Consider the following 21604-nt stretch of genomic DNA (forward strand, 5'->3'; position numbering starts at 1 on the left):
GAGTATTCAGCCCCAGTGTCAACCATGAAAGTTACTGTTTGGCCTCCTACCTTCATTCCGACCGTGGGCTCATGGGGGCCAAGAGAAAGAGCCCAGTCCCCCTCAGTCTGATTCTACCCCGGCCAGACCAGTGAGGTTCTCGCCTTGAGTTCCTCCCGATATCGGCTGGGTTTTGAGAGCCCCTTCCGATTCGGACATTTGTTCTTCCGGTGTCCCTTCTCTTTGCAGTATGCACATTGGTCTTTTGCTGAGGGTGCTCTGGGCTTCCCGCCTTTTGGTGGTTGGGGTCTTCCTGTCTTTGCAGTGTCCATTTCTTTTAGTGCTGCTGCGAGAAGGGTGGCTTTCTTTTTTACTCTTCTCTCCTCTTCTCTCTCTCAGCTGCGACTTCTCTGTTCATGAAAACTTTACTGGCGACCTCTATCAGCTGAGTGATATTCATTCCGGCAAAGCCCTCCAACTTCTGGAGTTTTCTTCTGATATCTTGGGCAGTCTGTGCCACAAAAGAGGTATTTACCATTTGTTGACTTTCTGGTGCCTCGGGGTCAAACAGGGTGTATACATGGTATGCTTCACATAATCTTTCATAGTAGTCTCTGGGAGACTCCCCAGGGTGCTGCGTGACTGATGATACTTTAGTCATGTTCATAGGCCTTTTGGCTCCAGCTCAAATTCCCCAAAGGAGGGCTTCCTGGTATCGTGGGATATGGGCTTGTCCTTCTGTGGTGAAATCCCATGTTGGGCGTTCTTCAGGCATGGCAGCTTGAGCCCAGACAGCAGGGTCATTGATCCCTGGAGGTGTGTGATCTTCTAGGTACTGTCATGTTTCTCTCATTCTTCTTCTTTTTTCTTCTGTATTAAACAGAGTACGGAGTAACTGTTAACAGTCTTCCCAACTCGGTCGGTGGGTCTGGAAGAGGGACTCCATCAAGTCGACCATTGCTTGTGGCTTTTCAGAGTATAATGGAGTGTTGTGTTTCCAAATGAGGAGGTCAGTTATAGAGAAAGGTTGGTGATACATCATGGAATGGCTGGGCTGGGCTGTTCCCTCCTCATTCTGTCTTTCAGGCTCTCTCATATCCCTTACAGGCATTTGGAGAGCGTTAGGTCTGGGTCTGGCGTGCAGTCTGGCTGCTGGCCTTTGTGGGGGAAGGTTCTCCAGGTCTGAGAGGGGCAGGGAGATGGGCTGTGGTGACAATGGCGGCGGCAACAGCAGCAGATGGGACAGACAGACGGGGGAGGGGTTTAAAGTTCAGGGGCATCGGGGAGGGAGTTTGACGAGTCATAAGGAGGTGGAAAGACAAGATCTTTCTCCACGTCTCCTTTAAATATTAGAGGAGCGGTGGGTTGCTTCTTTGGTTCCCTGGGTGAGCGTCCAGATAAAATGGCTAAAACATTGCCTGGCTCTGCTTGCTAAGGATGAATCGCACCCAAGGTAGGGGGTTTCGGGCAATTTCAAGCCAGGAGTCGATGTATGGAAATTGATCAGGGTGGCCTGGGTTCCCAGTGACTATTAGCCAAACCCACTGCACTGTTTGAGCATTTAATGTCCCTTCTGGGGGCCATCCTACATTGAATATAGGTCATTCTAGTTCCCAAAAGGTCCTTAACTTCCCAGGTGTCATTTTCACCCCATAATCACCTGAAAAATCCCTTTGTAAAATTTTTGGGCATGACCTCTAAAATCGTAGGCTTACTCTGTTTTGATCCCATTATTAATTTCTTTCTCATGTTCAGTGTCATAAAAGCAGACAAAGGGAGAGTATTTCCTCGGATGAGAGGACTAATCAGATACTCCTCTGGTCATGTTCCTGAGGGAAACTTTAGGTGAGGTTTGGCTGGAGCGGACTCAGCTTTGTGACTTGCTATCAGAATCGGATCCAATACTGCCCTAGACCTTATGCTCCCAACAGGACAAGGAGAGCCCACTCAGACTCCGTAGACTTTTGGGGACCTTAAGGGTGCCCGTCCGTGGAGCCACTAACTCGAAATCGGCAAGGCTGGCTGAGCCACACATTCACACACACACACACACACACACACACACACACACACCCACACCAGAGTCTATTACATTCCCTGCCACAAAATATTCTACCTGTGAGACCATTAAGGCCTTTGGGGAAGGTGGCTTTAGGTGGCTTTAGGTGGCTACCTTATTAGGTGGCCTAGATTTGAAATCGTTTTACTGCCATGTGCACCTTTTAAGGAAATTGCCTACTAACCAAAAAAGCAGGCAGAAAGCACCTAACTTTTAACCTGTAACAGTCCCACTTTTTTTTTTTTAAGTTCTCCCTAAATCTAGAAACCATGATGTGATGTTCAGATTTGTATTTAGGAACATTTTATTTTCTTTGGGGGAATCCGTTGTCCCATTTCTAAGTATTAATGTCCTTTATTAGTCATTGCTCAGTAGTAAATTTGCCGTGTGATTACAGACTGGACATTGAATATATAATTTTTCTGTACAACTGAAAACCAGTACTTTAGGTACAGAAACTTTTTTTTTGCCTTATTTTTTTATGGAAATGCTTCTAAAGCATGCAACATAAATTCTCTGCACAAACAAAAAATTCTCTGTATAACATACTTTTTGTTCCATGTTTGAAAATCATTAAGGGAAGACAGGAAGATGGCAGCATAGGAGGATGCTGGGCTCACTGCGTCCTGCTGATCGCTTAGATTCCACCCACATCTGCCTAATTTACCCCGCTAACCACCAGAAGACTAGCAGAACGGGCTCTCCAGAGCCAAGCTTAGACGAGAGGCCCACGGAAGAGGGTAGGAAAGGCGGAGAGGCGGTGCACGCTACACGGACTGGTGGGAGGGAGCCGGGGCAGCAGAGGAGCAGCCCGCCCGGCAATACAGAGCCCCCGAGTCTGGCTTGCAAAAGCGGAGGGGCCAGACAGAGTGTGCTCTGACAGCCAGTGGGACTTAACATCTGGAATGTTATAAGTCAACAGCTCTGCTCGGAGAGCGGGAGGGAGAGTTGTTGAGCCCCAGAGGACAGAGCTCAGCTTGGCGGGGAACAAAGGTGCTGGGAAGCGCTATCTCCCTTGCCCATCCCCAGCCAAAATCCCAAAGGGAACCAGTTCCCGTCATGGAACTTGCTTGCACAGCACAAACACCCAACACTGTGCTTCTGTGTATCCATCCCCTCCGACGGGTCTGCCTCCTTCCCAGTGCCGCAGGGCCCCTCCTGAAGCAGACCACTGAAGGCAAAGCGAGCTGAGCCTACCCCTCCCGCCCCTGTGCACCTTGTGGATCCACTGGCTAATACGCCCTTGACCAGATCCCATCAAAGCAGCACCACAAGCCTGGCAGGGTGCAAGCAGCCCAGACAGGAGCCACACCACTCCACAGTGAGTCCTGCCCCTGGGAGAGAGAAGGTACACACCAGTCTGCCTGTGGCCCCAGTGGTAGGCTGGGGGCAGACATCAGGTCTCACTGTGGCCCCGCCCACCAACACAAGTTTCTCTGGACAGTACAGGGGAAGTGCCCTGTAGTTTGGAGCCACCCCAGGGAATACCCAAAATGACGAAATGGAAGAACTCTCCTCAAAAGAAACTCCAGGAAGTAGCGACAGCTAACGAATTGATCAAAAACTATTTAAGCAATATAGTGGAACAAGAATTTAGAGTAATAGTCATAAAATTAATCACTGGGCTTGAAAAAAAGTATAGAGGACAGTAGAGAATCTATTGCTACAGAGATCAAGAGACTAAGAAACAGTCATGAGGAGCTAAAAAATGCTATAAATGAGGTGCAAAATAAAATGGAGGCGACCACAGCTCGGATTGAAGAGGCAGAGAAGAGAATAGGTGAAATAGAAGATAAAATTATGGAAAAAGAAGAAGCTGAGAAAAAGATAAAAAAAAATCCAGGAGCATGAGGGGAGGCTTAGAGAACTAAGTGACATAATTAAAAGAAATAATGTACGCATAATTGGGATTCCAGAGGAGGAAGAGAGAGGGAAAGGTGCTGAAGGTGTACTTGAAGAAATCATAGCTGAGAACGTCTCTGAACTGGGAAAGGAAAAAGGCATTGAAATCCAAGAAGCACAGAGAACTCCCTTCAGACATACCTTGAACCGATCTTCTGCACGACATATCATAGTGAAACTGGCAAAATATAAGGATAGAGAGAATTCTGAAAGCAGCTAGGGATAAACACGCTCTAACATATAAAGGGAGACCTATAAGACTCGTGACGGATCTGTCTACTGAAACTTGGCAGGCCAGAAAGGAATGGCAGGAAATCTTCAATGTGATGAACAGAAAAAAATATGCAGCCAAGAATCCTTTATCCAGCAAGTCTGTCATTTAGAATAGAAGAAGAGATAAAGGTCTTCCCAAACAAACAAAAACTGAAGGAATTTATCACCACTAAACCAGCCCTACAAGAGATCCTAAGGGGGATCCTGTGAGACAAAGTACCAGAGACATCACTGCAAGCATGAAACCTACAGACATCACAATGACTCTAAACCCATATCTTTCAATAATAACACTGAATGTAAATGGACTAAATGCTCCAACCAAATGACATAGGGTATCAGAATGCACAAAAAAACAAGACCCATCTATTTGCTGTCTACAAGAGACTCATTTTAGACCTGAGGACATCTTCAGATTGAAAGTGAGGGGATGGAGAACTATTTATCATGCCACTGGAAGTCAAAAGAAAGCTGGAGTAGCCATACTTATATCAGACAAACTAGGCTTTAAATTAAAGGCTGTAACAAGAGATGAACAAGGGCATTATATAATAATTACAGGGTCTATCCATCAGGAAGAGCTAACAATTATAAATGTCTATGCGCCGAATACTGGAGCCCCCAAATATATAAAACAATTACTCATAAACATAAGCAACCTTATTGATAAGAATGTGGTAATTGCAGGGGACATTAACACTCCACTTACAGAAATGGATAGATCATCTAGACACACAGTCAATAAAGAAACAAGGGCCCTGAATGATACATTGGATCAGATGGACTTGACAGATATATTTAGAACTCTGCATCCCAAAGCAACAGAATATACTTTCTTCTCGAATGCACATGGAACATTCTCCAAGATAGATCACATACTGGGTCACAAAACAGCCCTTCATAAATATAAAAGAGTTGAGATCATACCATGCATACTTTCAGACCACAGTGCTATGAAGCTTGAAGTCAACCACAGGAAAAAGTCTAGAAAACCTCCAAAAGCATGGAGCTTAAAGAACACCTTACTAAAGAATGAATGGGTCAACCAGACAAGTAGAGAAGAAATTAAAAATATATGGAAACAAAAGAAAATGAAAATACAACAATCCAGACGCTTTGGAAATGCAGCGAAGGCAGTCCTGAGAGGAAAATACATTGCAGTCCAGGCCTATCTCAAGAAACAAGAAAAATCCCAAATACAAAATCTAACAGCACACCTAAAGAAAATAGAAGCAGAACAGCAAAGACACCCTAAACCCAGCAGCAGAAGAGAAATAATAAAGATCAGAGCAGAAATAAACAATATAGAATCTAAAAAAACAGTAGAGCAGACCAATGAAACCAAGAGTTGGTTTTTTGAAAAAATAAACAAAACTGATAAACCTCTAGCCATGCTTCTCAAAAAGAAAAGGGAGATGACCCAAATAGAAAAATTCATGAATGAAAGTGGAATTATTACAACCAATCCCTCAGAAATACAAGAAGTTATCAGGGAATACTATGAAAAATTATATGCCAACAAACTGTACACCTGGAAGAAATGGACAAATTCCTAAACACCCACACACTTCCAAAACTCAAACGGGAAGAAATAGAAAACTTGAACAGACCCATAACCAGCAAAGAAATTGAATCAGTTATCAAAAATTTCCCAACAAATAAGAGTCCAGGACCCAGATGGCATCCCAGGGGAATTCTACGAGACATTTAAAGCAGAGATAATACCTATCCTTCTCAAGCTGTTCCAAAAAATAGAAAGGGAAGGAAAACTTCCAGACTCATTCTATGAAGCCAGCATTACTTTGATTCCTAAACCAGACAGAGACCCAGCAAAAAAAAAGAGAACTACAGGCCAATATCCCTGATGAATATGGATGCAAAAATTCTCAACAGGATACTAACAAATCAAGTTCAACAGCATATAAAAAGAATGATTCACCATGATCAAGTGGGATTCATTTCTGGGCTGCAGGGCTGGTTCAACATTTGCAAATCAATCAATATGGTGCATCACATTAAGAAAAGGTAAGAACCATATGATCCTGTCAATCAAAAGATGCAGAAAAAGCATTTGACAAAATTCAGCCTCCTTTCCTAATAAAAACCCTCGAGAAAGTTGGGATAGAAGGGACATACTTAAACATCATAATAGCCATTTATGAAAAGCCCACAGCTAATATCCTCAATGGGGAAAAACTGAGAGCTTTCTCCCTGAGATCAGGAACACGACAGGGATGTCCACTCTCACCACTGTTGTTTAACACAGTGTTGGAAGTGCTAGCATCAGCAATCAGACAACAAAAGGAAATCAAAGGCATCAAAATTGGCAAAGATGAAGTCAAGCTTTCACTTTTTGCAGATGACATGATACTCTACATGGAAAACCCAATAGACTCCACCAAAAGTCTGCTAGAACTGATACATGAATTCAGCAAAGTCGCAGGATACAAAATCAATGTACAGAAATCAGTTGCATTCTTATACACTAATAATGAAGCAACAGAAAGACAAATAAAGAAACTGATCCCATTCACAAGTGCACCAAGAAGCATAAAATACCTAGGAATAAACCTGACCAAAGATGTAAAAGATCTGTATGCTGAAAACTATAGAAAGCTTATGAAGGACATTGAAGAAGATACAATGAAATGGAAAAACATCATGCTCATGGATTGGAAGAATAAATATTGTTAAAATGTCAATACTACCCAAAGCAATCTACACATTCGATACAATCCCAATCAAAATTGCACCAGCATTCTTCTCGAAGCTAGAACAAGCAATCCTAAAATTTATATGGAACCACAAAAGGCCCCGAATAACCAAATATCGAAGAAGAAGAGCAAAGCAAGAGCCATCACAATCCCAGACTTTAGCCTCTACTACAAAGCTGTAATCATCAAGACAGCATGGTATTGGCACAAAAACAGACACATAGACCAATGGAATAGAATAGAAACCCCAGAACTAGACCCACAAAAGTATGGCCAACTAATCTTTGACAAAGCAGGAAAGACTATCCAATGGAAAAAAGACAGTCTCTTTAACAAATGGTGCTGGGAGAACTGGACAGCAATATGTAGAAGGATGAAACTAGACCACTTTCTTACACCATTCACAAAAACAAACTCAAAATGGATAAAGGACCTGAGTGTAAGACAGGAAATCATCAAAACCCTAGAGGAGAAGGCAGGGAAAAACCTCTCTGACCTGAGCCGCGGCAATTTCTTACTTGACACATCCCCAAAGGCAAGTGAATTAAAAGCAAAAATGAACTATTGGGACCTCATGAAGATAAAAAGCTTCTGCACAGGGGCGCCTGGGTGGCTCAGTCGGTTAAGCAGCCGACTTCGGCTCAGGTCATGATCTTGCAGTCCGTGAGTTCGAGCCCCGCGTCGGGCTCTGTGCTGACAGCTCAGAGCCTGGAGCCTGTTTCAGATTCTGTGTCTCCCTCTCTCCCTGACCCTCCCCCGTTCATGCTCTGTCTCTCTCTATCTCAAAAATAAATAAACATTAAAAAAAAAATTTAAAAAAAAAAAAGCTTCTGCACAGCAAAGGAAACAGCCAACAAAACTAAAAGGCAACCAACGGAATGGGAAAAGATACTTGCAAATGACATATCAGACAAAGGGCTAGTATCCAAAATCTATAAAGAGCTCACCAAACTCCACACCCGAAAAACAAATAACCCAGTGAAGAAATGGGCAGAAAACATGAGTAGACACTTCTCTAAAGAAGACATCCAGATGGCCAACAGGCACATGAAAAGATGCTCAACGTCGCTCTTCATCAGGGAAATACAAATGAAAACCACACTCAGATATCACCTCACTCCAGTCAGAGTGGCTAAAATGAACAAAACAGGAGACTATAGATGCTGGAGAGGATGTGGAGAAACGGGAACACTCTTACACTGTTGGTGGGAATGCAAACTAGTGCAGCCACTCTGGAAAACATTGTGGAGGTTCCTCAAAAAATTAAAACTAGACCTACCCTATGACCCAGGAGTAACACTGCTAGGAATTTACCCAAGGGATACAGGAGTGCTGACGCATAGGGGCACTTGTTCCCCAATGTTTATAGCAGCACTCTCAACAATATCTAAATTATGGAAAGAGCCTAAATGTCCATCAACTGGCGAATGGATAAAGAAATTGTGGTTTATATACACAATGGAATACTACGTGGCAATGAGAAAGAGTGAAATATGGCCTTTTGTAGCAACCTGGATGGAACTGGAGAGTGTGATGCTAAGTGAAATAAATCATGCAGAGAAGAGCAGATTCCATATGTTTTCACTCCTATGTGGATCCTGAGAAACTTAACAGAAGACCGTGGGGGAGGGGAAGAAAAAAAATAATGGTTAGAGAGGGAGGGAGCCAAAACATAAGAGACTCCTAAAAACTGAGAACAAACAGGGTTTATGGGGGGTGGGAAGGAGGGGTGGGTGCGTGATGGGTATTGAGGAGGGCATCTGTTGGGATGAGCACTGGATGTTGTATGGAAACCAATTTGACAATAAATTTCATAATAAAAAAAATAAAGAAAATCATTAAGGTCACATTCTGTATTTTTTGCAATTTTGCTGTTGGTGATTCTTTGGAGATCAATTCCAAGCTGACTCTGAAGTTACAAAACTGCTTTCTGTGATAAATGAGCTACTTTTCCTAGGAAATCTTATTCATAAGTGTTTAGTGTAACTTGGCTATTTGCCTCTAAAACACTTTTTGAGTCAAATTTGAAACAGCTAGTCTTTCCTAAATTCATTTCACATTTTTAAATTATCTTTATGGTGTGCTTTAACTTTCAAAATTCAAAACATTTATTTCAAATCAGCTATCATAACAGTTTCTTTTCAGTGTTGTGTTTTAATGTCTTGCTTTTGAAAATGTGTAGGAGAGCATGTCCTCTGGATCACCTACATTATTCATTGGATGTAGACATTTTGATTTTATGAACTTCTAAGATATTGCTGCAAAAGACAAAACAGGTTGCACTGTTGTGTTGTAGACCGAGGTGCTTTGTGGTGTTTAGTAATTCTGGCTTTTCAAGGGTGCTTTTAGATCATTTTATGCTGAATAATGGATATTGGTTAGAGCATGGTTGTGTATTTCATCTGTTTCCCATCTGTATTCTTAGATGATCATATGCCTCTCAAGTATTATTCCTCATTTCTTACCCACAGTTTTAGCTCATTTATTAGTATCTTTGCCATTAAATTGCATAAATTTTCTTAATAATATAAAAAATGAGCGCCTGGCTGGCTCAGTCAGAAGAGCATGTGACTCTTGATCTCACGGTTTTAAGTTCAAGCCTCACATTGGGTGTAGAGATTAGTAAAAAATAAATAAATAAACTTAAAAAAATAATAATATAAAAATGAATTCATTATGTGTGAGTGTGGTAAGCTGTTTCTTGTTGAGCTAAATTGGGACTACAGTCCAGGAATGTCTTTGGACAGATATTCCAGGGTTAGGGTCCTGTCTTAAATACTGAGTGAACAACCCTCTTTCCTGCTATACTCATTTTCTTCATTAAATTTGAATGTTAAAAGCATTGATTAAAAAAAATTAAGAATGTATGCCACATGTTCATTGTAAGAAAACCAGGAAATAAAATTAAAGCACTTAATATCTTACTACCTACAGGTAGCCAGTTAAAGATTGGATATGTATATCCTTCTGGTCTTTGCAAGCTTTGAGCCTTCTATCTGTGTCATCTTAACTAAGATTAGATTATTCTGGTTACTTCTTGAGAAAATTTTGTGAGAATTCAGTCCATCACAGATTGCACTGAACTTTTAGATAGTCCAAATGGTTCTTTTTCCTCCATTTCATCTCAGAAATCTTCAAAATGGTAGGAGTATCTCCTGTATCTGTGTATTTGTCTCAAACAAAATATAAAGGTAGATGGTTAAGTAAAATCATCTTTTTAAACATTGAAATGAATATGTCTAACAATTCTGCATTCCAGAGACTTTTGCCACACCAGTTAACCAGAAAGTAAAGTATACAACAAATAATTGTTGTTTGAATACGTAAATTTTTCAAGGTAATTCTCGATTTGTCTTTAAAATACATATTTCTGTCATTTTATTAATGGCAGATATGCTTCATTACATTACCTTGGTTCAGGTATATTAACTACATCATGAAAATATTTTTTAAACATACTTAATGCTCAAGATTTGATGGAATAGGACTTTAGCCATGTAATGGTTTGTTTGAGAGAATAATGCTGCTGAACAGATGCCTGGAAGAGTGGAATAATAGGGAGTAAGACAGCTAAGAGCTTGATAATAGGGAGAAAAGGAATGTTTTACTTGGTGATTATTGGGTGAATAGGGCATTTCAATACTTATTAAGGGACTGCTCATACGATTTTTTTTCCTCTTAGGATTTTTTTAAATCACTATGTCAGTTGACATGCATATCATACTATAGTTGAACATCTTCCTATAATCTAAATTGTTGGAAAAGTTCATGTGATTAAAATCTTCCCCCTTTTATCTGCTTACCTTTTAAAAAAGTACACTATTTTTTAGAGCAGTTTTAGGTTCACAGCAAAATTGAGCAAAATATAGAGTTCTCACATACCTTCTGTCCCTGACACACAGTCTTCCGCACCTGCATGGTACGTTTGTTACAGTTTGAACCTACAGCGACCTACATCATTACCACCCAAAATCCACAGCTTACATTAGGGTTCACTCTTGGTGTTGTACATTCCATGGGTTTTGACGAAAGTATAATGACGTGTGTCTGCCATGGTAGTACAGAGAGTAGTTTCACTATCCTAAAAATCCTCTGTGCTCCACCTGTTCATCCTTCTCTCCCTCCAACCTCTGGCAACCACTGAACTTTTTACTGTCTCCATAGTGTTGCCTTTTCCAGAATGTCATATGGTTGGAATCACACTGTACATAATCTTTGTAGATTGGCTTCTGTCACTTCAAGTTTCTTCCACATCTTTTCATGGTTTGATAGCTCATTTATTTTTCTTTTTTAAACTTTTAAAAATTTTATATTAAATTTATGTAAACTAAAAAAAGGACAGCTCATCCATTTCTTCCCTCCACCCCCACCCCACCCTTTGCAGCCACCGATCTGTTCTCTGTATCTCTGAGCTTGATGGGTTTTTTCTTTTTATTTTTTTTTTAGATCCCACACATAAGACAGGTCATATAGTTTTTGTCTTTCTTTGTCTGACTTATTTCACTTTGTATATGATCCCTGAAGTCCATCCATGTTGTTGCAAATGGCAACATTTCATTCTTTTTTATGGCTGAATAATATATTCCTCTGTGTGTGTGTGTGTGTGTGTGTGTGTGTGTGTGTGTGTGTACTACAATGTCTTTATCCATTCATTCAACCAATGGACACTTGGATTGTGTCCATATCTTGGCTACTCTAAATGATGCTTTAGCAAATATAGAGGTGCTTTTATCTTTAATTAGTGTTCTTGTTTTCTTTGAATAACCAGTAAAGTAATTACTGGATCATATGGTAATTCTATTTTTCATTTTTTGAGGAAACTCCATATTATTTTCCATAGTGATTACACCAATTTACATTCCAACCAACTGTGTACAGGGGTTTTCTTTTCTTCACGTCCTCACCAACCTTGTTATTTCTTGCCTTTTTTATAATAACCATTCTAACAGGCGTGAGGTGATATCAGATTGTGGTTTTGATTTGCATTTCCCTGAAATCAGTGAGGTTGAGCATCTTTTCATATGTCTGTTGGCCATCAGTATGTCTTTAGAAAATGTCTATTCAGATTTTTTTAATCATTTTTTTTAACGTTTTTATTTATTTTTGAGACAGGGAGAGACAGAGCATGAACAGGGGAGGGTCAGAGAGAGGGAGACACAGAATCTGAAACAGGCTCCAGGCTCTGAGCTGTCAGCACAGAGCCCGACGCGGGGCTCGAACTCACGGACCGCGACATCATGACCCGAGCCGAAGTCGGCCGCTTAACCCACTGAGCCACCCAGGCGCCCCAGGTTTTTTAAATCAGATTGTTTGTTTGCTATTGAGTTGAGTTCTTTATACATTTTGATATTGGCCCCTTATCAGATTTATGCTTTGCAATGATTTTCTCCCATTCAGGAGGTTGCCTTTTCATTTTGTTGATGCTTTCCTTTTAGTTTGATATTGTCTTGTTTATTTTTGCTTTTGTTGCTTTTGCTTTTGGTGTCATATTCAAAAATATCATTGTCAAAGAGCTGGCCACTTTTGTTTTCTTCTAGGAGTTTTATGCTTTTAGGTCTTATGTTCAAATCATTAATCCATTTTGAATTAATTTTTGTGTATGGTATAAGACAGGGGTCCAATTTCATTCTTTTGTATATGTCTGTCCAATTTTCCCAGCATCATTTCTTGAAGAGAATGTCCTTTCCCCATGGTATAGTCTTGGCTCCTTTGTCATAAATTAATTAACCATATATGCATGGGCTTATTTTGAGACTCTCTATTCTGTCACATCAATCTATATGTCTATTTTTATGTCAGTATACTGTTTTAATTACTATAGCTTTGGAAGCTTCTTCCACATCTTTTCATGGCCTGATGGCTGTTTTTCTTTTTAGTGCTGAATAATATTCCATTGTCTGAATGTACCACAGTTTATCCATTCACCTTCTGAAGAACATCTCGGTTGCTCCCCAGTTTTGGCAATTATGAATAAAGCTTCTTTAGACATCTGTATGCTGGTTTCTTTCTTTCTTTCTTTTTTTTTTAATTTTGGTTAACATACAGTGCAGTATTGGTTTCAGGAGTAGAATTCAGTGATTCATCACCCGCATACAACACCCAGTGCTCATCACAAGTGCCCTCCTTAATATCCATCTAGCCTATCTCCTACCCACTTCCCTCCATCAACCCTCAGTTTGTTCTCCATCATTAAGGGTCTCTTGTGGTTTGTTTCCCTCTCTCTTTTTCTTCCCCCATCCCATATGTTTGTCTATTTTGTTTCTCTTTTTTTTTTCTTGGTCTGTTTTGTTTCTTAAATTGCACATATGAGTGATGAAATCATATGGTATTTTTCTCTCTAACTGATTTCTTTCTCTTAGCATAATACATTCTAGCTCCATCCACATGGTTGCATTCTTTCTGATGGCTGAGTAATATTCCTACGTGTGTGTGTACCACATCTTTTTTATCCACTCATCACTTGATGGACATTTGGACTCTCTCCATAGTTTGGCTATTGTTGATATTGCTACTATAAACATCAGGATGCATGTACCCCTTCAAATCTGTATTTTTGTATCCTTTGGTAAATATCTAATGGTGTGATTGCTGGGTTCTGGGGTAGTTCTATTTTTAACTTTTTGAAGAACCTCCAATATCCATAAAATAACTTACTGGAGTTTTGATTGGGATTGCACTGAATCTATAGATTTAATCTATTGTCCTATAGATCAAGTTGGAAAGTAGTGATATCTTGACAATATTGAGTCTTCCTATTCATGTACATAGGATATCCATTTATTTAATTCTTTGATTTCATCAATTTCACAGTTTTACTCATAGATCTTGTACATATTTTGTTAGATTTATGGATAAGCATTTCATATTGGGAGTGGGGGATGCTAATATAAATGGTAATTTTTAATTTCAAATTCCATTTGTTCATTACTTGTATCTGCTTAACTTTTTAGGTGATTAATGGATGGCTGGCAGTTGATGTATATACATATATTCAGAAATGTTTTGCCACCTGAGACCGGTGAGAAGGTAAGCTGTGTGGTCCAATCTGTAAATAGTGTGGGTGGGGGTATCTGTTATGCATTTGGATAATTTTAATTTATTTTTATTTTTCAAATTCTAAAATTATATTATGATGGAGGACAGGAACAAAAAAAGAAAAAGAAAATTCATATGAACATCCAGACCCTCCAAGAGTTCATTCAGGGCAGAAGCTGAAAAAAAATACCATGTTTCAGAATAGTTCAGTATGAAAAATTTAAGAGAAAAAAAGATAAAGATTGTCCTTAGCACAGTTTTTGTCATGTTGCCCTCAAGTCTATGCTGTCATATGGAAAACCACTTTACATTTAAATTGTATTTAATTGTATAGTAGGATCATTTGATTACTGTATTTGCTACTAATGATATATAATCTAAATCCTACTTCAAGAAAGGATTTGAGTTCAAATATATGAATTTAATTGACATTGTATAATAGGCCAATATAGTGTAATTGAAAGAGATCAAAAGCCCTGTAGAGAAAAAAAATCATATTAAAAAGCAGAACTGATTAAGCATCTGACTTTGGCTCAGGTCATGATCTCGAGGTTCGTGAGTTTGAGCCCCACGTCGGGCTCTGTGCTGACAGCTCAGAGCCTGGAGCCTGCTTTGGATTCTATGTCTCCCTTTCTCTCTGCCCCTCCTCACTCACACTCTATCTCTCTCAAAAATAAATAAACATTAAGAATTAAAAAAAAAAAAAAAGAAAACCAGAACTGGTCAACAATTACTCAGACATCAAATTCAGTCCTGGCTTCTTGGTAGCCAAGTCAAAAAAGGGGAAAATATTGTTCATTTGGCTCAAAATATATAACTACAAGACAATTTGACCTGCTACATAAAAATATGTGAAGTTTTGGGTTTCTGAAACATACTTGGCAGTAATTAGTTCCTTTAAATAACTATTCTGTGTAAGTAAATAGTTCCTGTCAAAAGGAAGTTGTTTAGAGGAAACACTTTTTCCACCAAGTTGTAAATAACAAGGATTCGCAAACAAAGGGAGACTTTCTCTGACAGAATTCCTGACACAACTGTGAAGAGATAAGGGGGAGGGGGAGTGGCAGGGAAACAAAGTGACTGGGATACAGTGCCCTGAAAAACTGTTCTTCTGCAGATGAGGAGACATTCTTCATGCCACAGAAAGCCAGGCTCAAGTATTGTGTTTTCATGCTCTGATACAGGAGAGACCATGGGAGCCTGGAGGAATGAGTTCTGTAACATCTCATGGACCATTCCCTTCAGTGATGGTTGCCTCCTCACTCCATGCCTTTGACAGGCAGTGAATAGTAGTGGTTGTAGAACAGAGCCACGCTTTTCCAGCTTGTTTTTATTCCAGCCTTCGGAAAACAGCATTTTAATCATAATCCTTAAAATACAAGTTTCATAACAATAGTTACCCAGTGATATTTTCTTTTTTTTTTTTTAAGTTTATTTATTTATTTATTTAGAGAGAGCATGCACGCGCACACAAGTTGGGGAGGGGCAGAGAAAGAGATGGGGAGAGAAAGAGTCCCAAGCAGGCTCCACACTGTAAGCACAGAGTCGGACACAGGGCTCCAACCCGCGAACCTTGAAACCAGGAGCTGAGTTGACGTCAGAGGCTTAACCAACTGAGCCTGAGAAAATATGCAGTGATATTGGGGCGTCTGGGTGGCTCGGTCGGTTAAGCTGCCGACTTCAGTTCAGGGTATGATGTCTCTGTGCTGACAGCTCAGAGCCTGGAGCCTGCTTGGGATTCAGTCTCCCTCCCTTTCTGCCCCTCCCCCTCTCACGCTCTGTCACACCTCTCTCTCTCTCTCTCTCTCTCTCTCTCTCTCTCTCTCTCTCTCTCCCTCCCTCTCTCAAAAACAAAACATTAAAAAATACGTATCCAGTGATACTTTCTATTGTGCACCCTCTCTTTTTTAATGCCGGTTCGTAGCCCAGTAAGTTGCTTTTACGGTGCGATGGATCCTGATGAACACTGCCCTGGAGTAACTAGAGTGCAAAGTCTTCGTTAATGAGAAATCGCATCCTATGCAAAGCAGATACCAGTGGTGACATTCCTTACCTCGCAAAGGCCCTGATCCCCTGACGGGTTGTTAATGGCTCTGCATTGCACTCAAAGCAGCTTTGCTCTTATAGGCAGGATAACTTTCCTTTTTGGAAAAATGCAAATAATTTGACAGATCTCTCTCTTGCATAGTCTGTTCCACAAAAATTAGAAGGAAATTGTGCACGTATGTTTTAATGTACTCGGGATGCTTCCTCTAGTGCAGAGGTCAGCAAAGTATAGTCCATGAGGCAGACGGGCCCACTGCCTATTTATGTGAGTGAAGTTCTGTCTGACCGCGGCCACACTCATTCACGTGCTCATTGTGGCTGCTTTCCTGCTATAGCAGCAAAGTAAGATAGTTGTAAGACAGGCCACGTGGCCTACAAAATCTAATCTTTTCCTCAATATCTTGCAATTTCAGATTTTCATGTGCTGAATCTGCTCAATTTCAAGCAGTATAATATTGTTTTCCATTTACCTTTCCTTGATTGTTTTGTTTCCTTTCATTAAAAACCTACTATACATTCATTTAATGTACATTAAAAATAATACTTGGGGCACCTAAGTGTCCGACTTTGGCTCAGGTTATGATCTCGTGGTTGATGAGTTTGAGCCCCACACTGGGCTCTGTTCTGACAGCTCAGCGCCTGGAACCTGCTTCAGATTGTCTCCCTCTCTCTTTGCCCCTCCCCCGTTCACACTCTCTGTCTCTGTCTCTCTCTCTCTCTCTCAAAAATAAACAAACATTTTTAAAAAATTTAAAAAATAAAAACAATAATACTTGTGCCAGACCCTGTGCTGTGGTGGTTATAAGATACCCACTGAGCGGGGCGCCTGGGTGGCGCAGTGGGTTGGGCGTCCGACTTCAGCCAGGTCACGATCTCGCAGTCCATGAGTTCAAGCCCCGCATCAGGCTCTGGGCTGATGGCTCAGAGCCTGGAGCCTGTTTCTGATTCTCTCTCTCTGCCCCTCCCCCGTTCATGCTCTGTCTCTCTCTGTCCCAAAAATAAATAAACGTTGAAAAAAAAAAATTAAAAAAAAAAAAAAAAAGATACCCACTGAGCTCTCTGGCCTCTCCGGGTCCACCAAAGGATTGGTACCGAAGCCACGCTTTCCTGGCTGTCAGTGACCAAGCAAAGCAGGAATACTAAGTCAGGCTCACTCCAGCAAGACACAGGACTCTGCCAGTGGGCATCTTTGGCCCAAGGACACTCCACCGGCCTACCTGAGCGCTTCTTGGAACTGTGCTGCAGCCCAAGACTTCCTACCCAGTCCTGCCTCCCCTCTCTCCTACAGGTGTCAGACCTAGCTCCTGGTTTGAAAGTTCTCCCTACCTTCTCCCTTTCCCAGCACTTCTCTCGCACATCCAAGTGTGTTTGGCTAGTGCTTCTCAGCAGATGCCAACTAACGAACCGAACAACAGCAAGTACACATGTAAACCATGTTTACAGCCTTCAAGGGTGCATGATACCTGAGGAGGATGGGTGTGGGTGGAGGAAGAGGACAAATGGAAACGTCTCTCACACATTATGGTATGGTGCTCCAAATATGCTGGGTCCACAGTTTCTGTTTTTAGAGATTAGAAGAAGGGAAGACTGTTTATAGTGAGGATACTAAAGGGAAGTATCTGGGGGACACGGGCATCTTGCCTTCTGGCACGTAGCACTTACACAATAATTGTTTAGTGAGTGAGTACTGTTTGGGTAGATGGAACTAAGGCACAGAGAGCGTGTTTAGGGCTTAGAAACCACGCAGAAGAAAGGGAAGAATGAGAGAGATCACTGAGAGTTGACCTGAGGTGTCTAAAGAAGTGGTAGGAGGTCATGTTGTAAAGACAGATTGGAAATGATTACAGAGGACTTGAATACCAGACTAAGAAGTGGAGTTTTTTCAGCAGGAGTTGAAACACGAGCAGAGGTGTTTTAGCAGGGAATACAGTGGTAGTGGAATTTCAGGAAAATTAACCTGTATGTAATATGGTAGGGATAAGACTGGGGGGTAGACGGATGGTGAGGCTATGCAGTCCAACCCTGTGGTGATAAATGGGGAGCACAGAAAATGGAAAGAGGGAACGGTTTCCAGGGACACTGTAAAGTGAGAAGAAATAACCCACTTCCAGAGCACCCCAAAATGGGGTGGGGGTGTGAACTGCTTTGGGCAGTGGTACCTCTGCAGGTTTGTGCTTTGGCAACTCTGAGAACAGTGGTACCCGAAGGACAGAAATAAGGAAGATAATCCTGGATTGAACTGCTTCCTTGCATTCTGTATCCAGGCAGAGATTAGAAGGAAGACAGTGACCTCTATTCCTTTTTATAGACACAAAATTTGACAGGCTGACAGGACAGCTAAGTGTCCGTGAGACACTTAGAAATGAGAACTGAAACTCAAATGGGGACTGAGTGGAGCCATCACCAATCTTTACTTATGCTGCCTCACTTTGAGGACTCGGGTACCTGTTTACTGTTTCCTTTATTGTTCAGGCTCCTGTTGTCGTCCTTTGTACACAGCCTACATATACTGACTTTGTAAAAGGGTCAAATATATGCAAAAAAACCCCAAAACAAAACCAAAGGTAATCTGAAAATATGCTGGTGGTCTCCAGATTGTTAACAAAATCTCATAAATGATTCGATAATCTCTCATTTTAAAAATATAAAACCTTTCTGTAGATTCAATACTGTATGAGACAACACTCATGCTCAATTATCTATGAGGTAATGTATTAAGACAAAAATGTGCCTAATATTTAGACTTCTTTATAGACCATTATGGAATGGAAAAGGTAAAATTGTAACGTTCAAAAATAGATGTCGTGGAAGTGCTTCCCCAAAATTGTAAATATTTTCATTTGGATTTAAAACTACACTTTAAAAAAACACTCCTAGGTGAGTTATGCCAGAATCTAAGAATGAGAATGTTAAGTTATCCAACTAAAATAATTTTAGCATGCTAGCAATGAGGAAGTAAACCAAGGGACATCTTGTATCTCTTTTTAAGCATTATAATTTTCAAAATATTTTTCACTATAAAGAAAAGATTATATTATTGGATATTGAGTTTTTTTTTTTATCTGAAGAAAAAAATGTTATAGAAAATTGTCATCATCTGTAGTAATGCCATTTAGTATTTCATAATAGGCTTTGAGGGGAAATTTGGAAATTTCATTATTAATTGATATTATTTTTTCATATTGCACCAGAAGAATTTAAAATCACTGTTTTTAGAAGCCACGTGGTACTCGCTGCTTGTTAAAACTTTAATATATTTCTTAATTTAATTTTAAATTCTTTTTAAGTATAATTGACATACAGTATCCTTAGTTTCAAGTGTACATCATGAGTCAATGTTTTTATACATTATTAAATGATCTCCCTGATAAGCATAGTTAACCATCTGTCACCATACAAAGTTATTATGATATTATTGACTATATTGCCTATGCTGTACATCACATCCCCGCAACTTATTTATTTCAGACGTGGACATTTGCTTGTCAAAACTTTTATATATTTCAGAAAACCACAGTTTTGGTTTCTGTCTTGTTTCTATGGTATCTTCCATACATAATAATTTTGATGTTATTGTCACTTTATGCATTGAGGATCTGAGTGTGTGTGTGTCCGTGCCTTGATAAATAATAAATCTGAATCTTTTTAAAAGGTTATGTCTGGAGAAGATATTTCCACACTGGTTTCTCTCCTCAAGAGCTTTATCTGGAGCTGAAGCAGTCAATGCCTTGAGGCCATTCTATTTTGCAGTACATCCAGATTTCTTTGGACAACACCCCAGAGAGAGGGTAAACATTTATTTATTTATTTAACCTTTAGTTCACATTTCAGTTTATTTTATTTCTTTTTGACACAGTATAATACAGAGTTTTATAAATTTGAATTTTTCTGTCATGGTGATAAAGTCAGTGTTTTGAATTAATTTGAAATATATATACTGAAAATTGAAAATATAGCTATGGTTTTTTTATGAAATCTGAGGAAATGGAAAATACATATATTGCTCTCTGCCCCCAGTTCCTGACACAAAGCTCATAAAACCCTTGTAAATTCCTAAGTGGTAGCAGCACCAGAAGCATCTTTTGTTCTAATGAAGTGACCCTGGGTGGCTCCTGGATGAGGGCTGGTCGCCAGAAAGACCAAGGCATGATTAGAAGCTTGGAATTTTCAGCTCCAAACCTCAACCTCCAGAGAAGAGAGAAGGGCTGGAAATTGAGTTAAAAATTGATCATGCCTGGTGTGGAAGCCTCCATCAAACTCCTGTAGTATGGGGTTCAGACAGCTTCCAGGTGGGTAAACACATCTACACTGGAGGGTAGGGCTCCCCGACTCTGCAGGGACACAAGTTCCCTGTGTATCTCTTCATCTGGCTGTTTATCTGCATCCTTTACATTCTTTAATACGGTAAACATAGGTAAGTTTTTCCCTGAGTTCTGTGAGCTGCTGTAGCAAATTAATAGAACCTAAGGAGGGGGTGCTGCAAATAGCTGGTTGGTCAGAGGCACAGGTGATAACAGGTGCACCTGGCATCTGGTGTGTGTGTGTGTGTGTGTGTGTGTGTGTGTGTGTGTGCGCGCGCGCGCGTATGGGGTGGGGGGAGAGAACAGTCTTGTGAGACCGAGCCCTTAACCTGTGGGATCTGATGCTGTCTCTGGGTGAATAATGTCACAATTGAGTTAAATTGTAGGGCACCCAGCTGATGTTACAGAGAATTGCTTATTGTGGGGAAAAACCACCCATTTGGTGACCAGAAGTATCAGAAGTGAAGTGTTTTGTGTGAATAATAAAGGAGGCACACAGGAGACAGACTGAGTTTTTCCTTTATATGAAAGCTGTCATTTTTAATGAAGTCTATAAAGCTATCATGGAAACTCCTTACAGTATTAGTAATCATGTTTTCTGATCAGTTTTCAGAGTAAAATTGAGAGTTAGAAAGAAAATTTCAGGCTTCTATGACCATGGTCCATCCTATTGTTAAGGATGCTTACAAGGGGGGCGCCTGGGTGGCTCAGCTGAGCATTCAGCTCTTGATTTTGGCTCAGGTCATGATCCCAGGGTCGTGGGATGGAGCCCTGCATCGGGCTCTGTGCTGAGCATGGAGTCTGCTAAAGATTCTTTCTCTCCCTCTGCCCCTCTGCCTACTCACACTCTCTCTCTCAAATACATGTAAGAAAAAAATTTTTTAATAAAAACTAAAATGTAAAGTAAAAAAAGGATGGTTACAGGAAGGTTTTTTAGTCCCCTAAATGGTTTTCCCTTCTGTTGCATGCCACTGATTAATTCCCTACAGCCTCAGTTATTGTATGTTGAAGGAATGCAAACTGAGATGAAAAGGAACTTACAATAAACTTAGTGCGAGGGTCAATATTGTTTGACATTAGATAGAAATTATTTCATTGGTTCTGTTTATCTTCCTTAACATTAATACCTGGTTTAACATGATAAGGAATTTAAAACTCTTGAAAATTTAGAACATTATTATGTAATTTTTTTCTACTTGTGGAAAAAATTAATTTTGCTTCTTTGCTCTAGGAAAATATTCTGATTGTGATATTTGATACATATGTTGGCTACTCAAGTTCAGATCCTTTCTAAG

General features: G+C 40.3%; 1 protein-coding gene across 7 annotated transcripts in view; it reads left to right on the forward strand.

Moving 5' to 3' along the window:
* The window catches only part of TCAIM (T cell activation inhibitor, mitochondrial), a 75422-nt gene that overhangs the window by 11252 nt on the left and 42566 nt on the right, over positions 1-21604 (forward strand). For 3 of the 7 annotated variants that reach the window (XM_007099039.3, XM_042956477.1, XM_042956472.1), the window contains exons 2-3: positions 13878-13953; positions 19661-19796. In XM_007099039.3, coding sequence (XP_007099101.1) covers positions 13925-13953; positions 19661-19796 — 165 coding nt within the window. In that variant the 5' untranslated portion in view covers positions 13878-13924. Of the gene's footprint in view, positions 1-323; positions 507-862; positions 989-13877; positions 13954-17096; positions 17435-19660; positions 19797-21604 lie in introns of those variants that run through there. The other 4 variants (XM_042956473.1, XM_042956475.1, XM_042956474.1 and 1 more) reach the window with 3 other exon arrangements.

Source organism: Panthera tigris, chromosome C2 (assembly GCF_018350195.1).
Source record: "Panthera tigris isolate Pti1 chromosome C2, P.tigris_Pti1_mat1.1, whole genome shotgun sequence".
Lineage (NCBI taxonomy): Eukaryota > Metazoa > Chordata > Mammalia > Carnivora > Felidae > Panthera > Panthera tigris.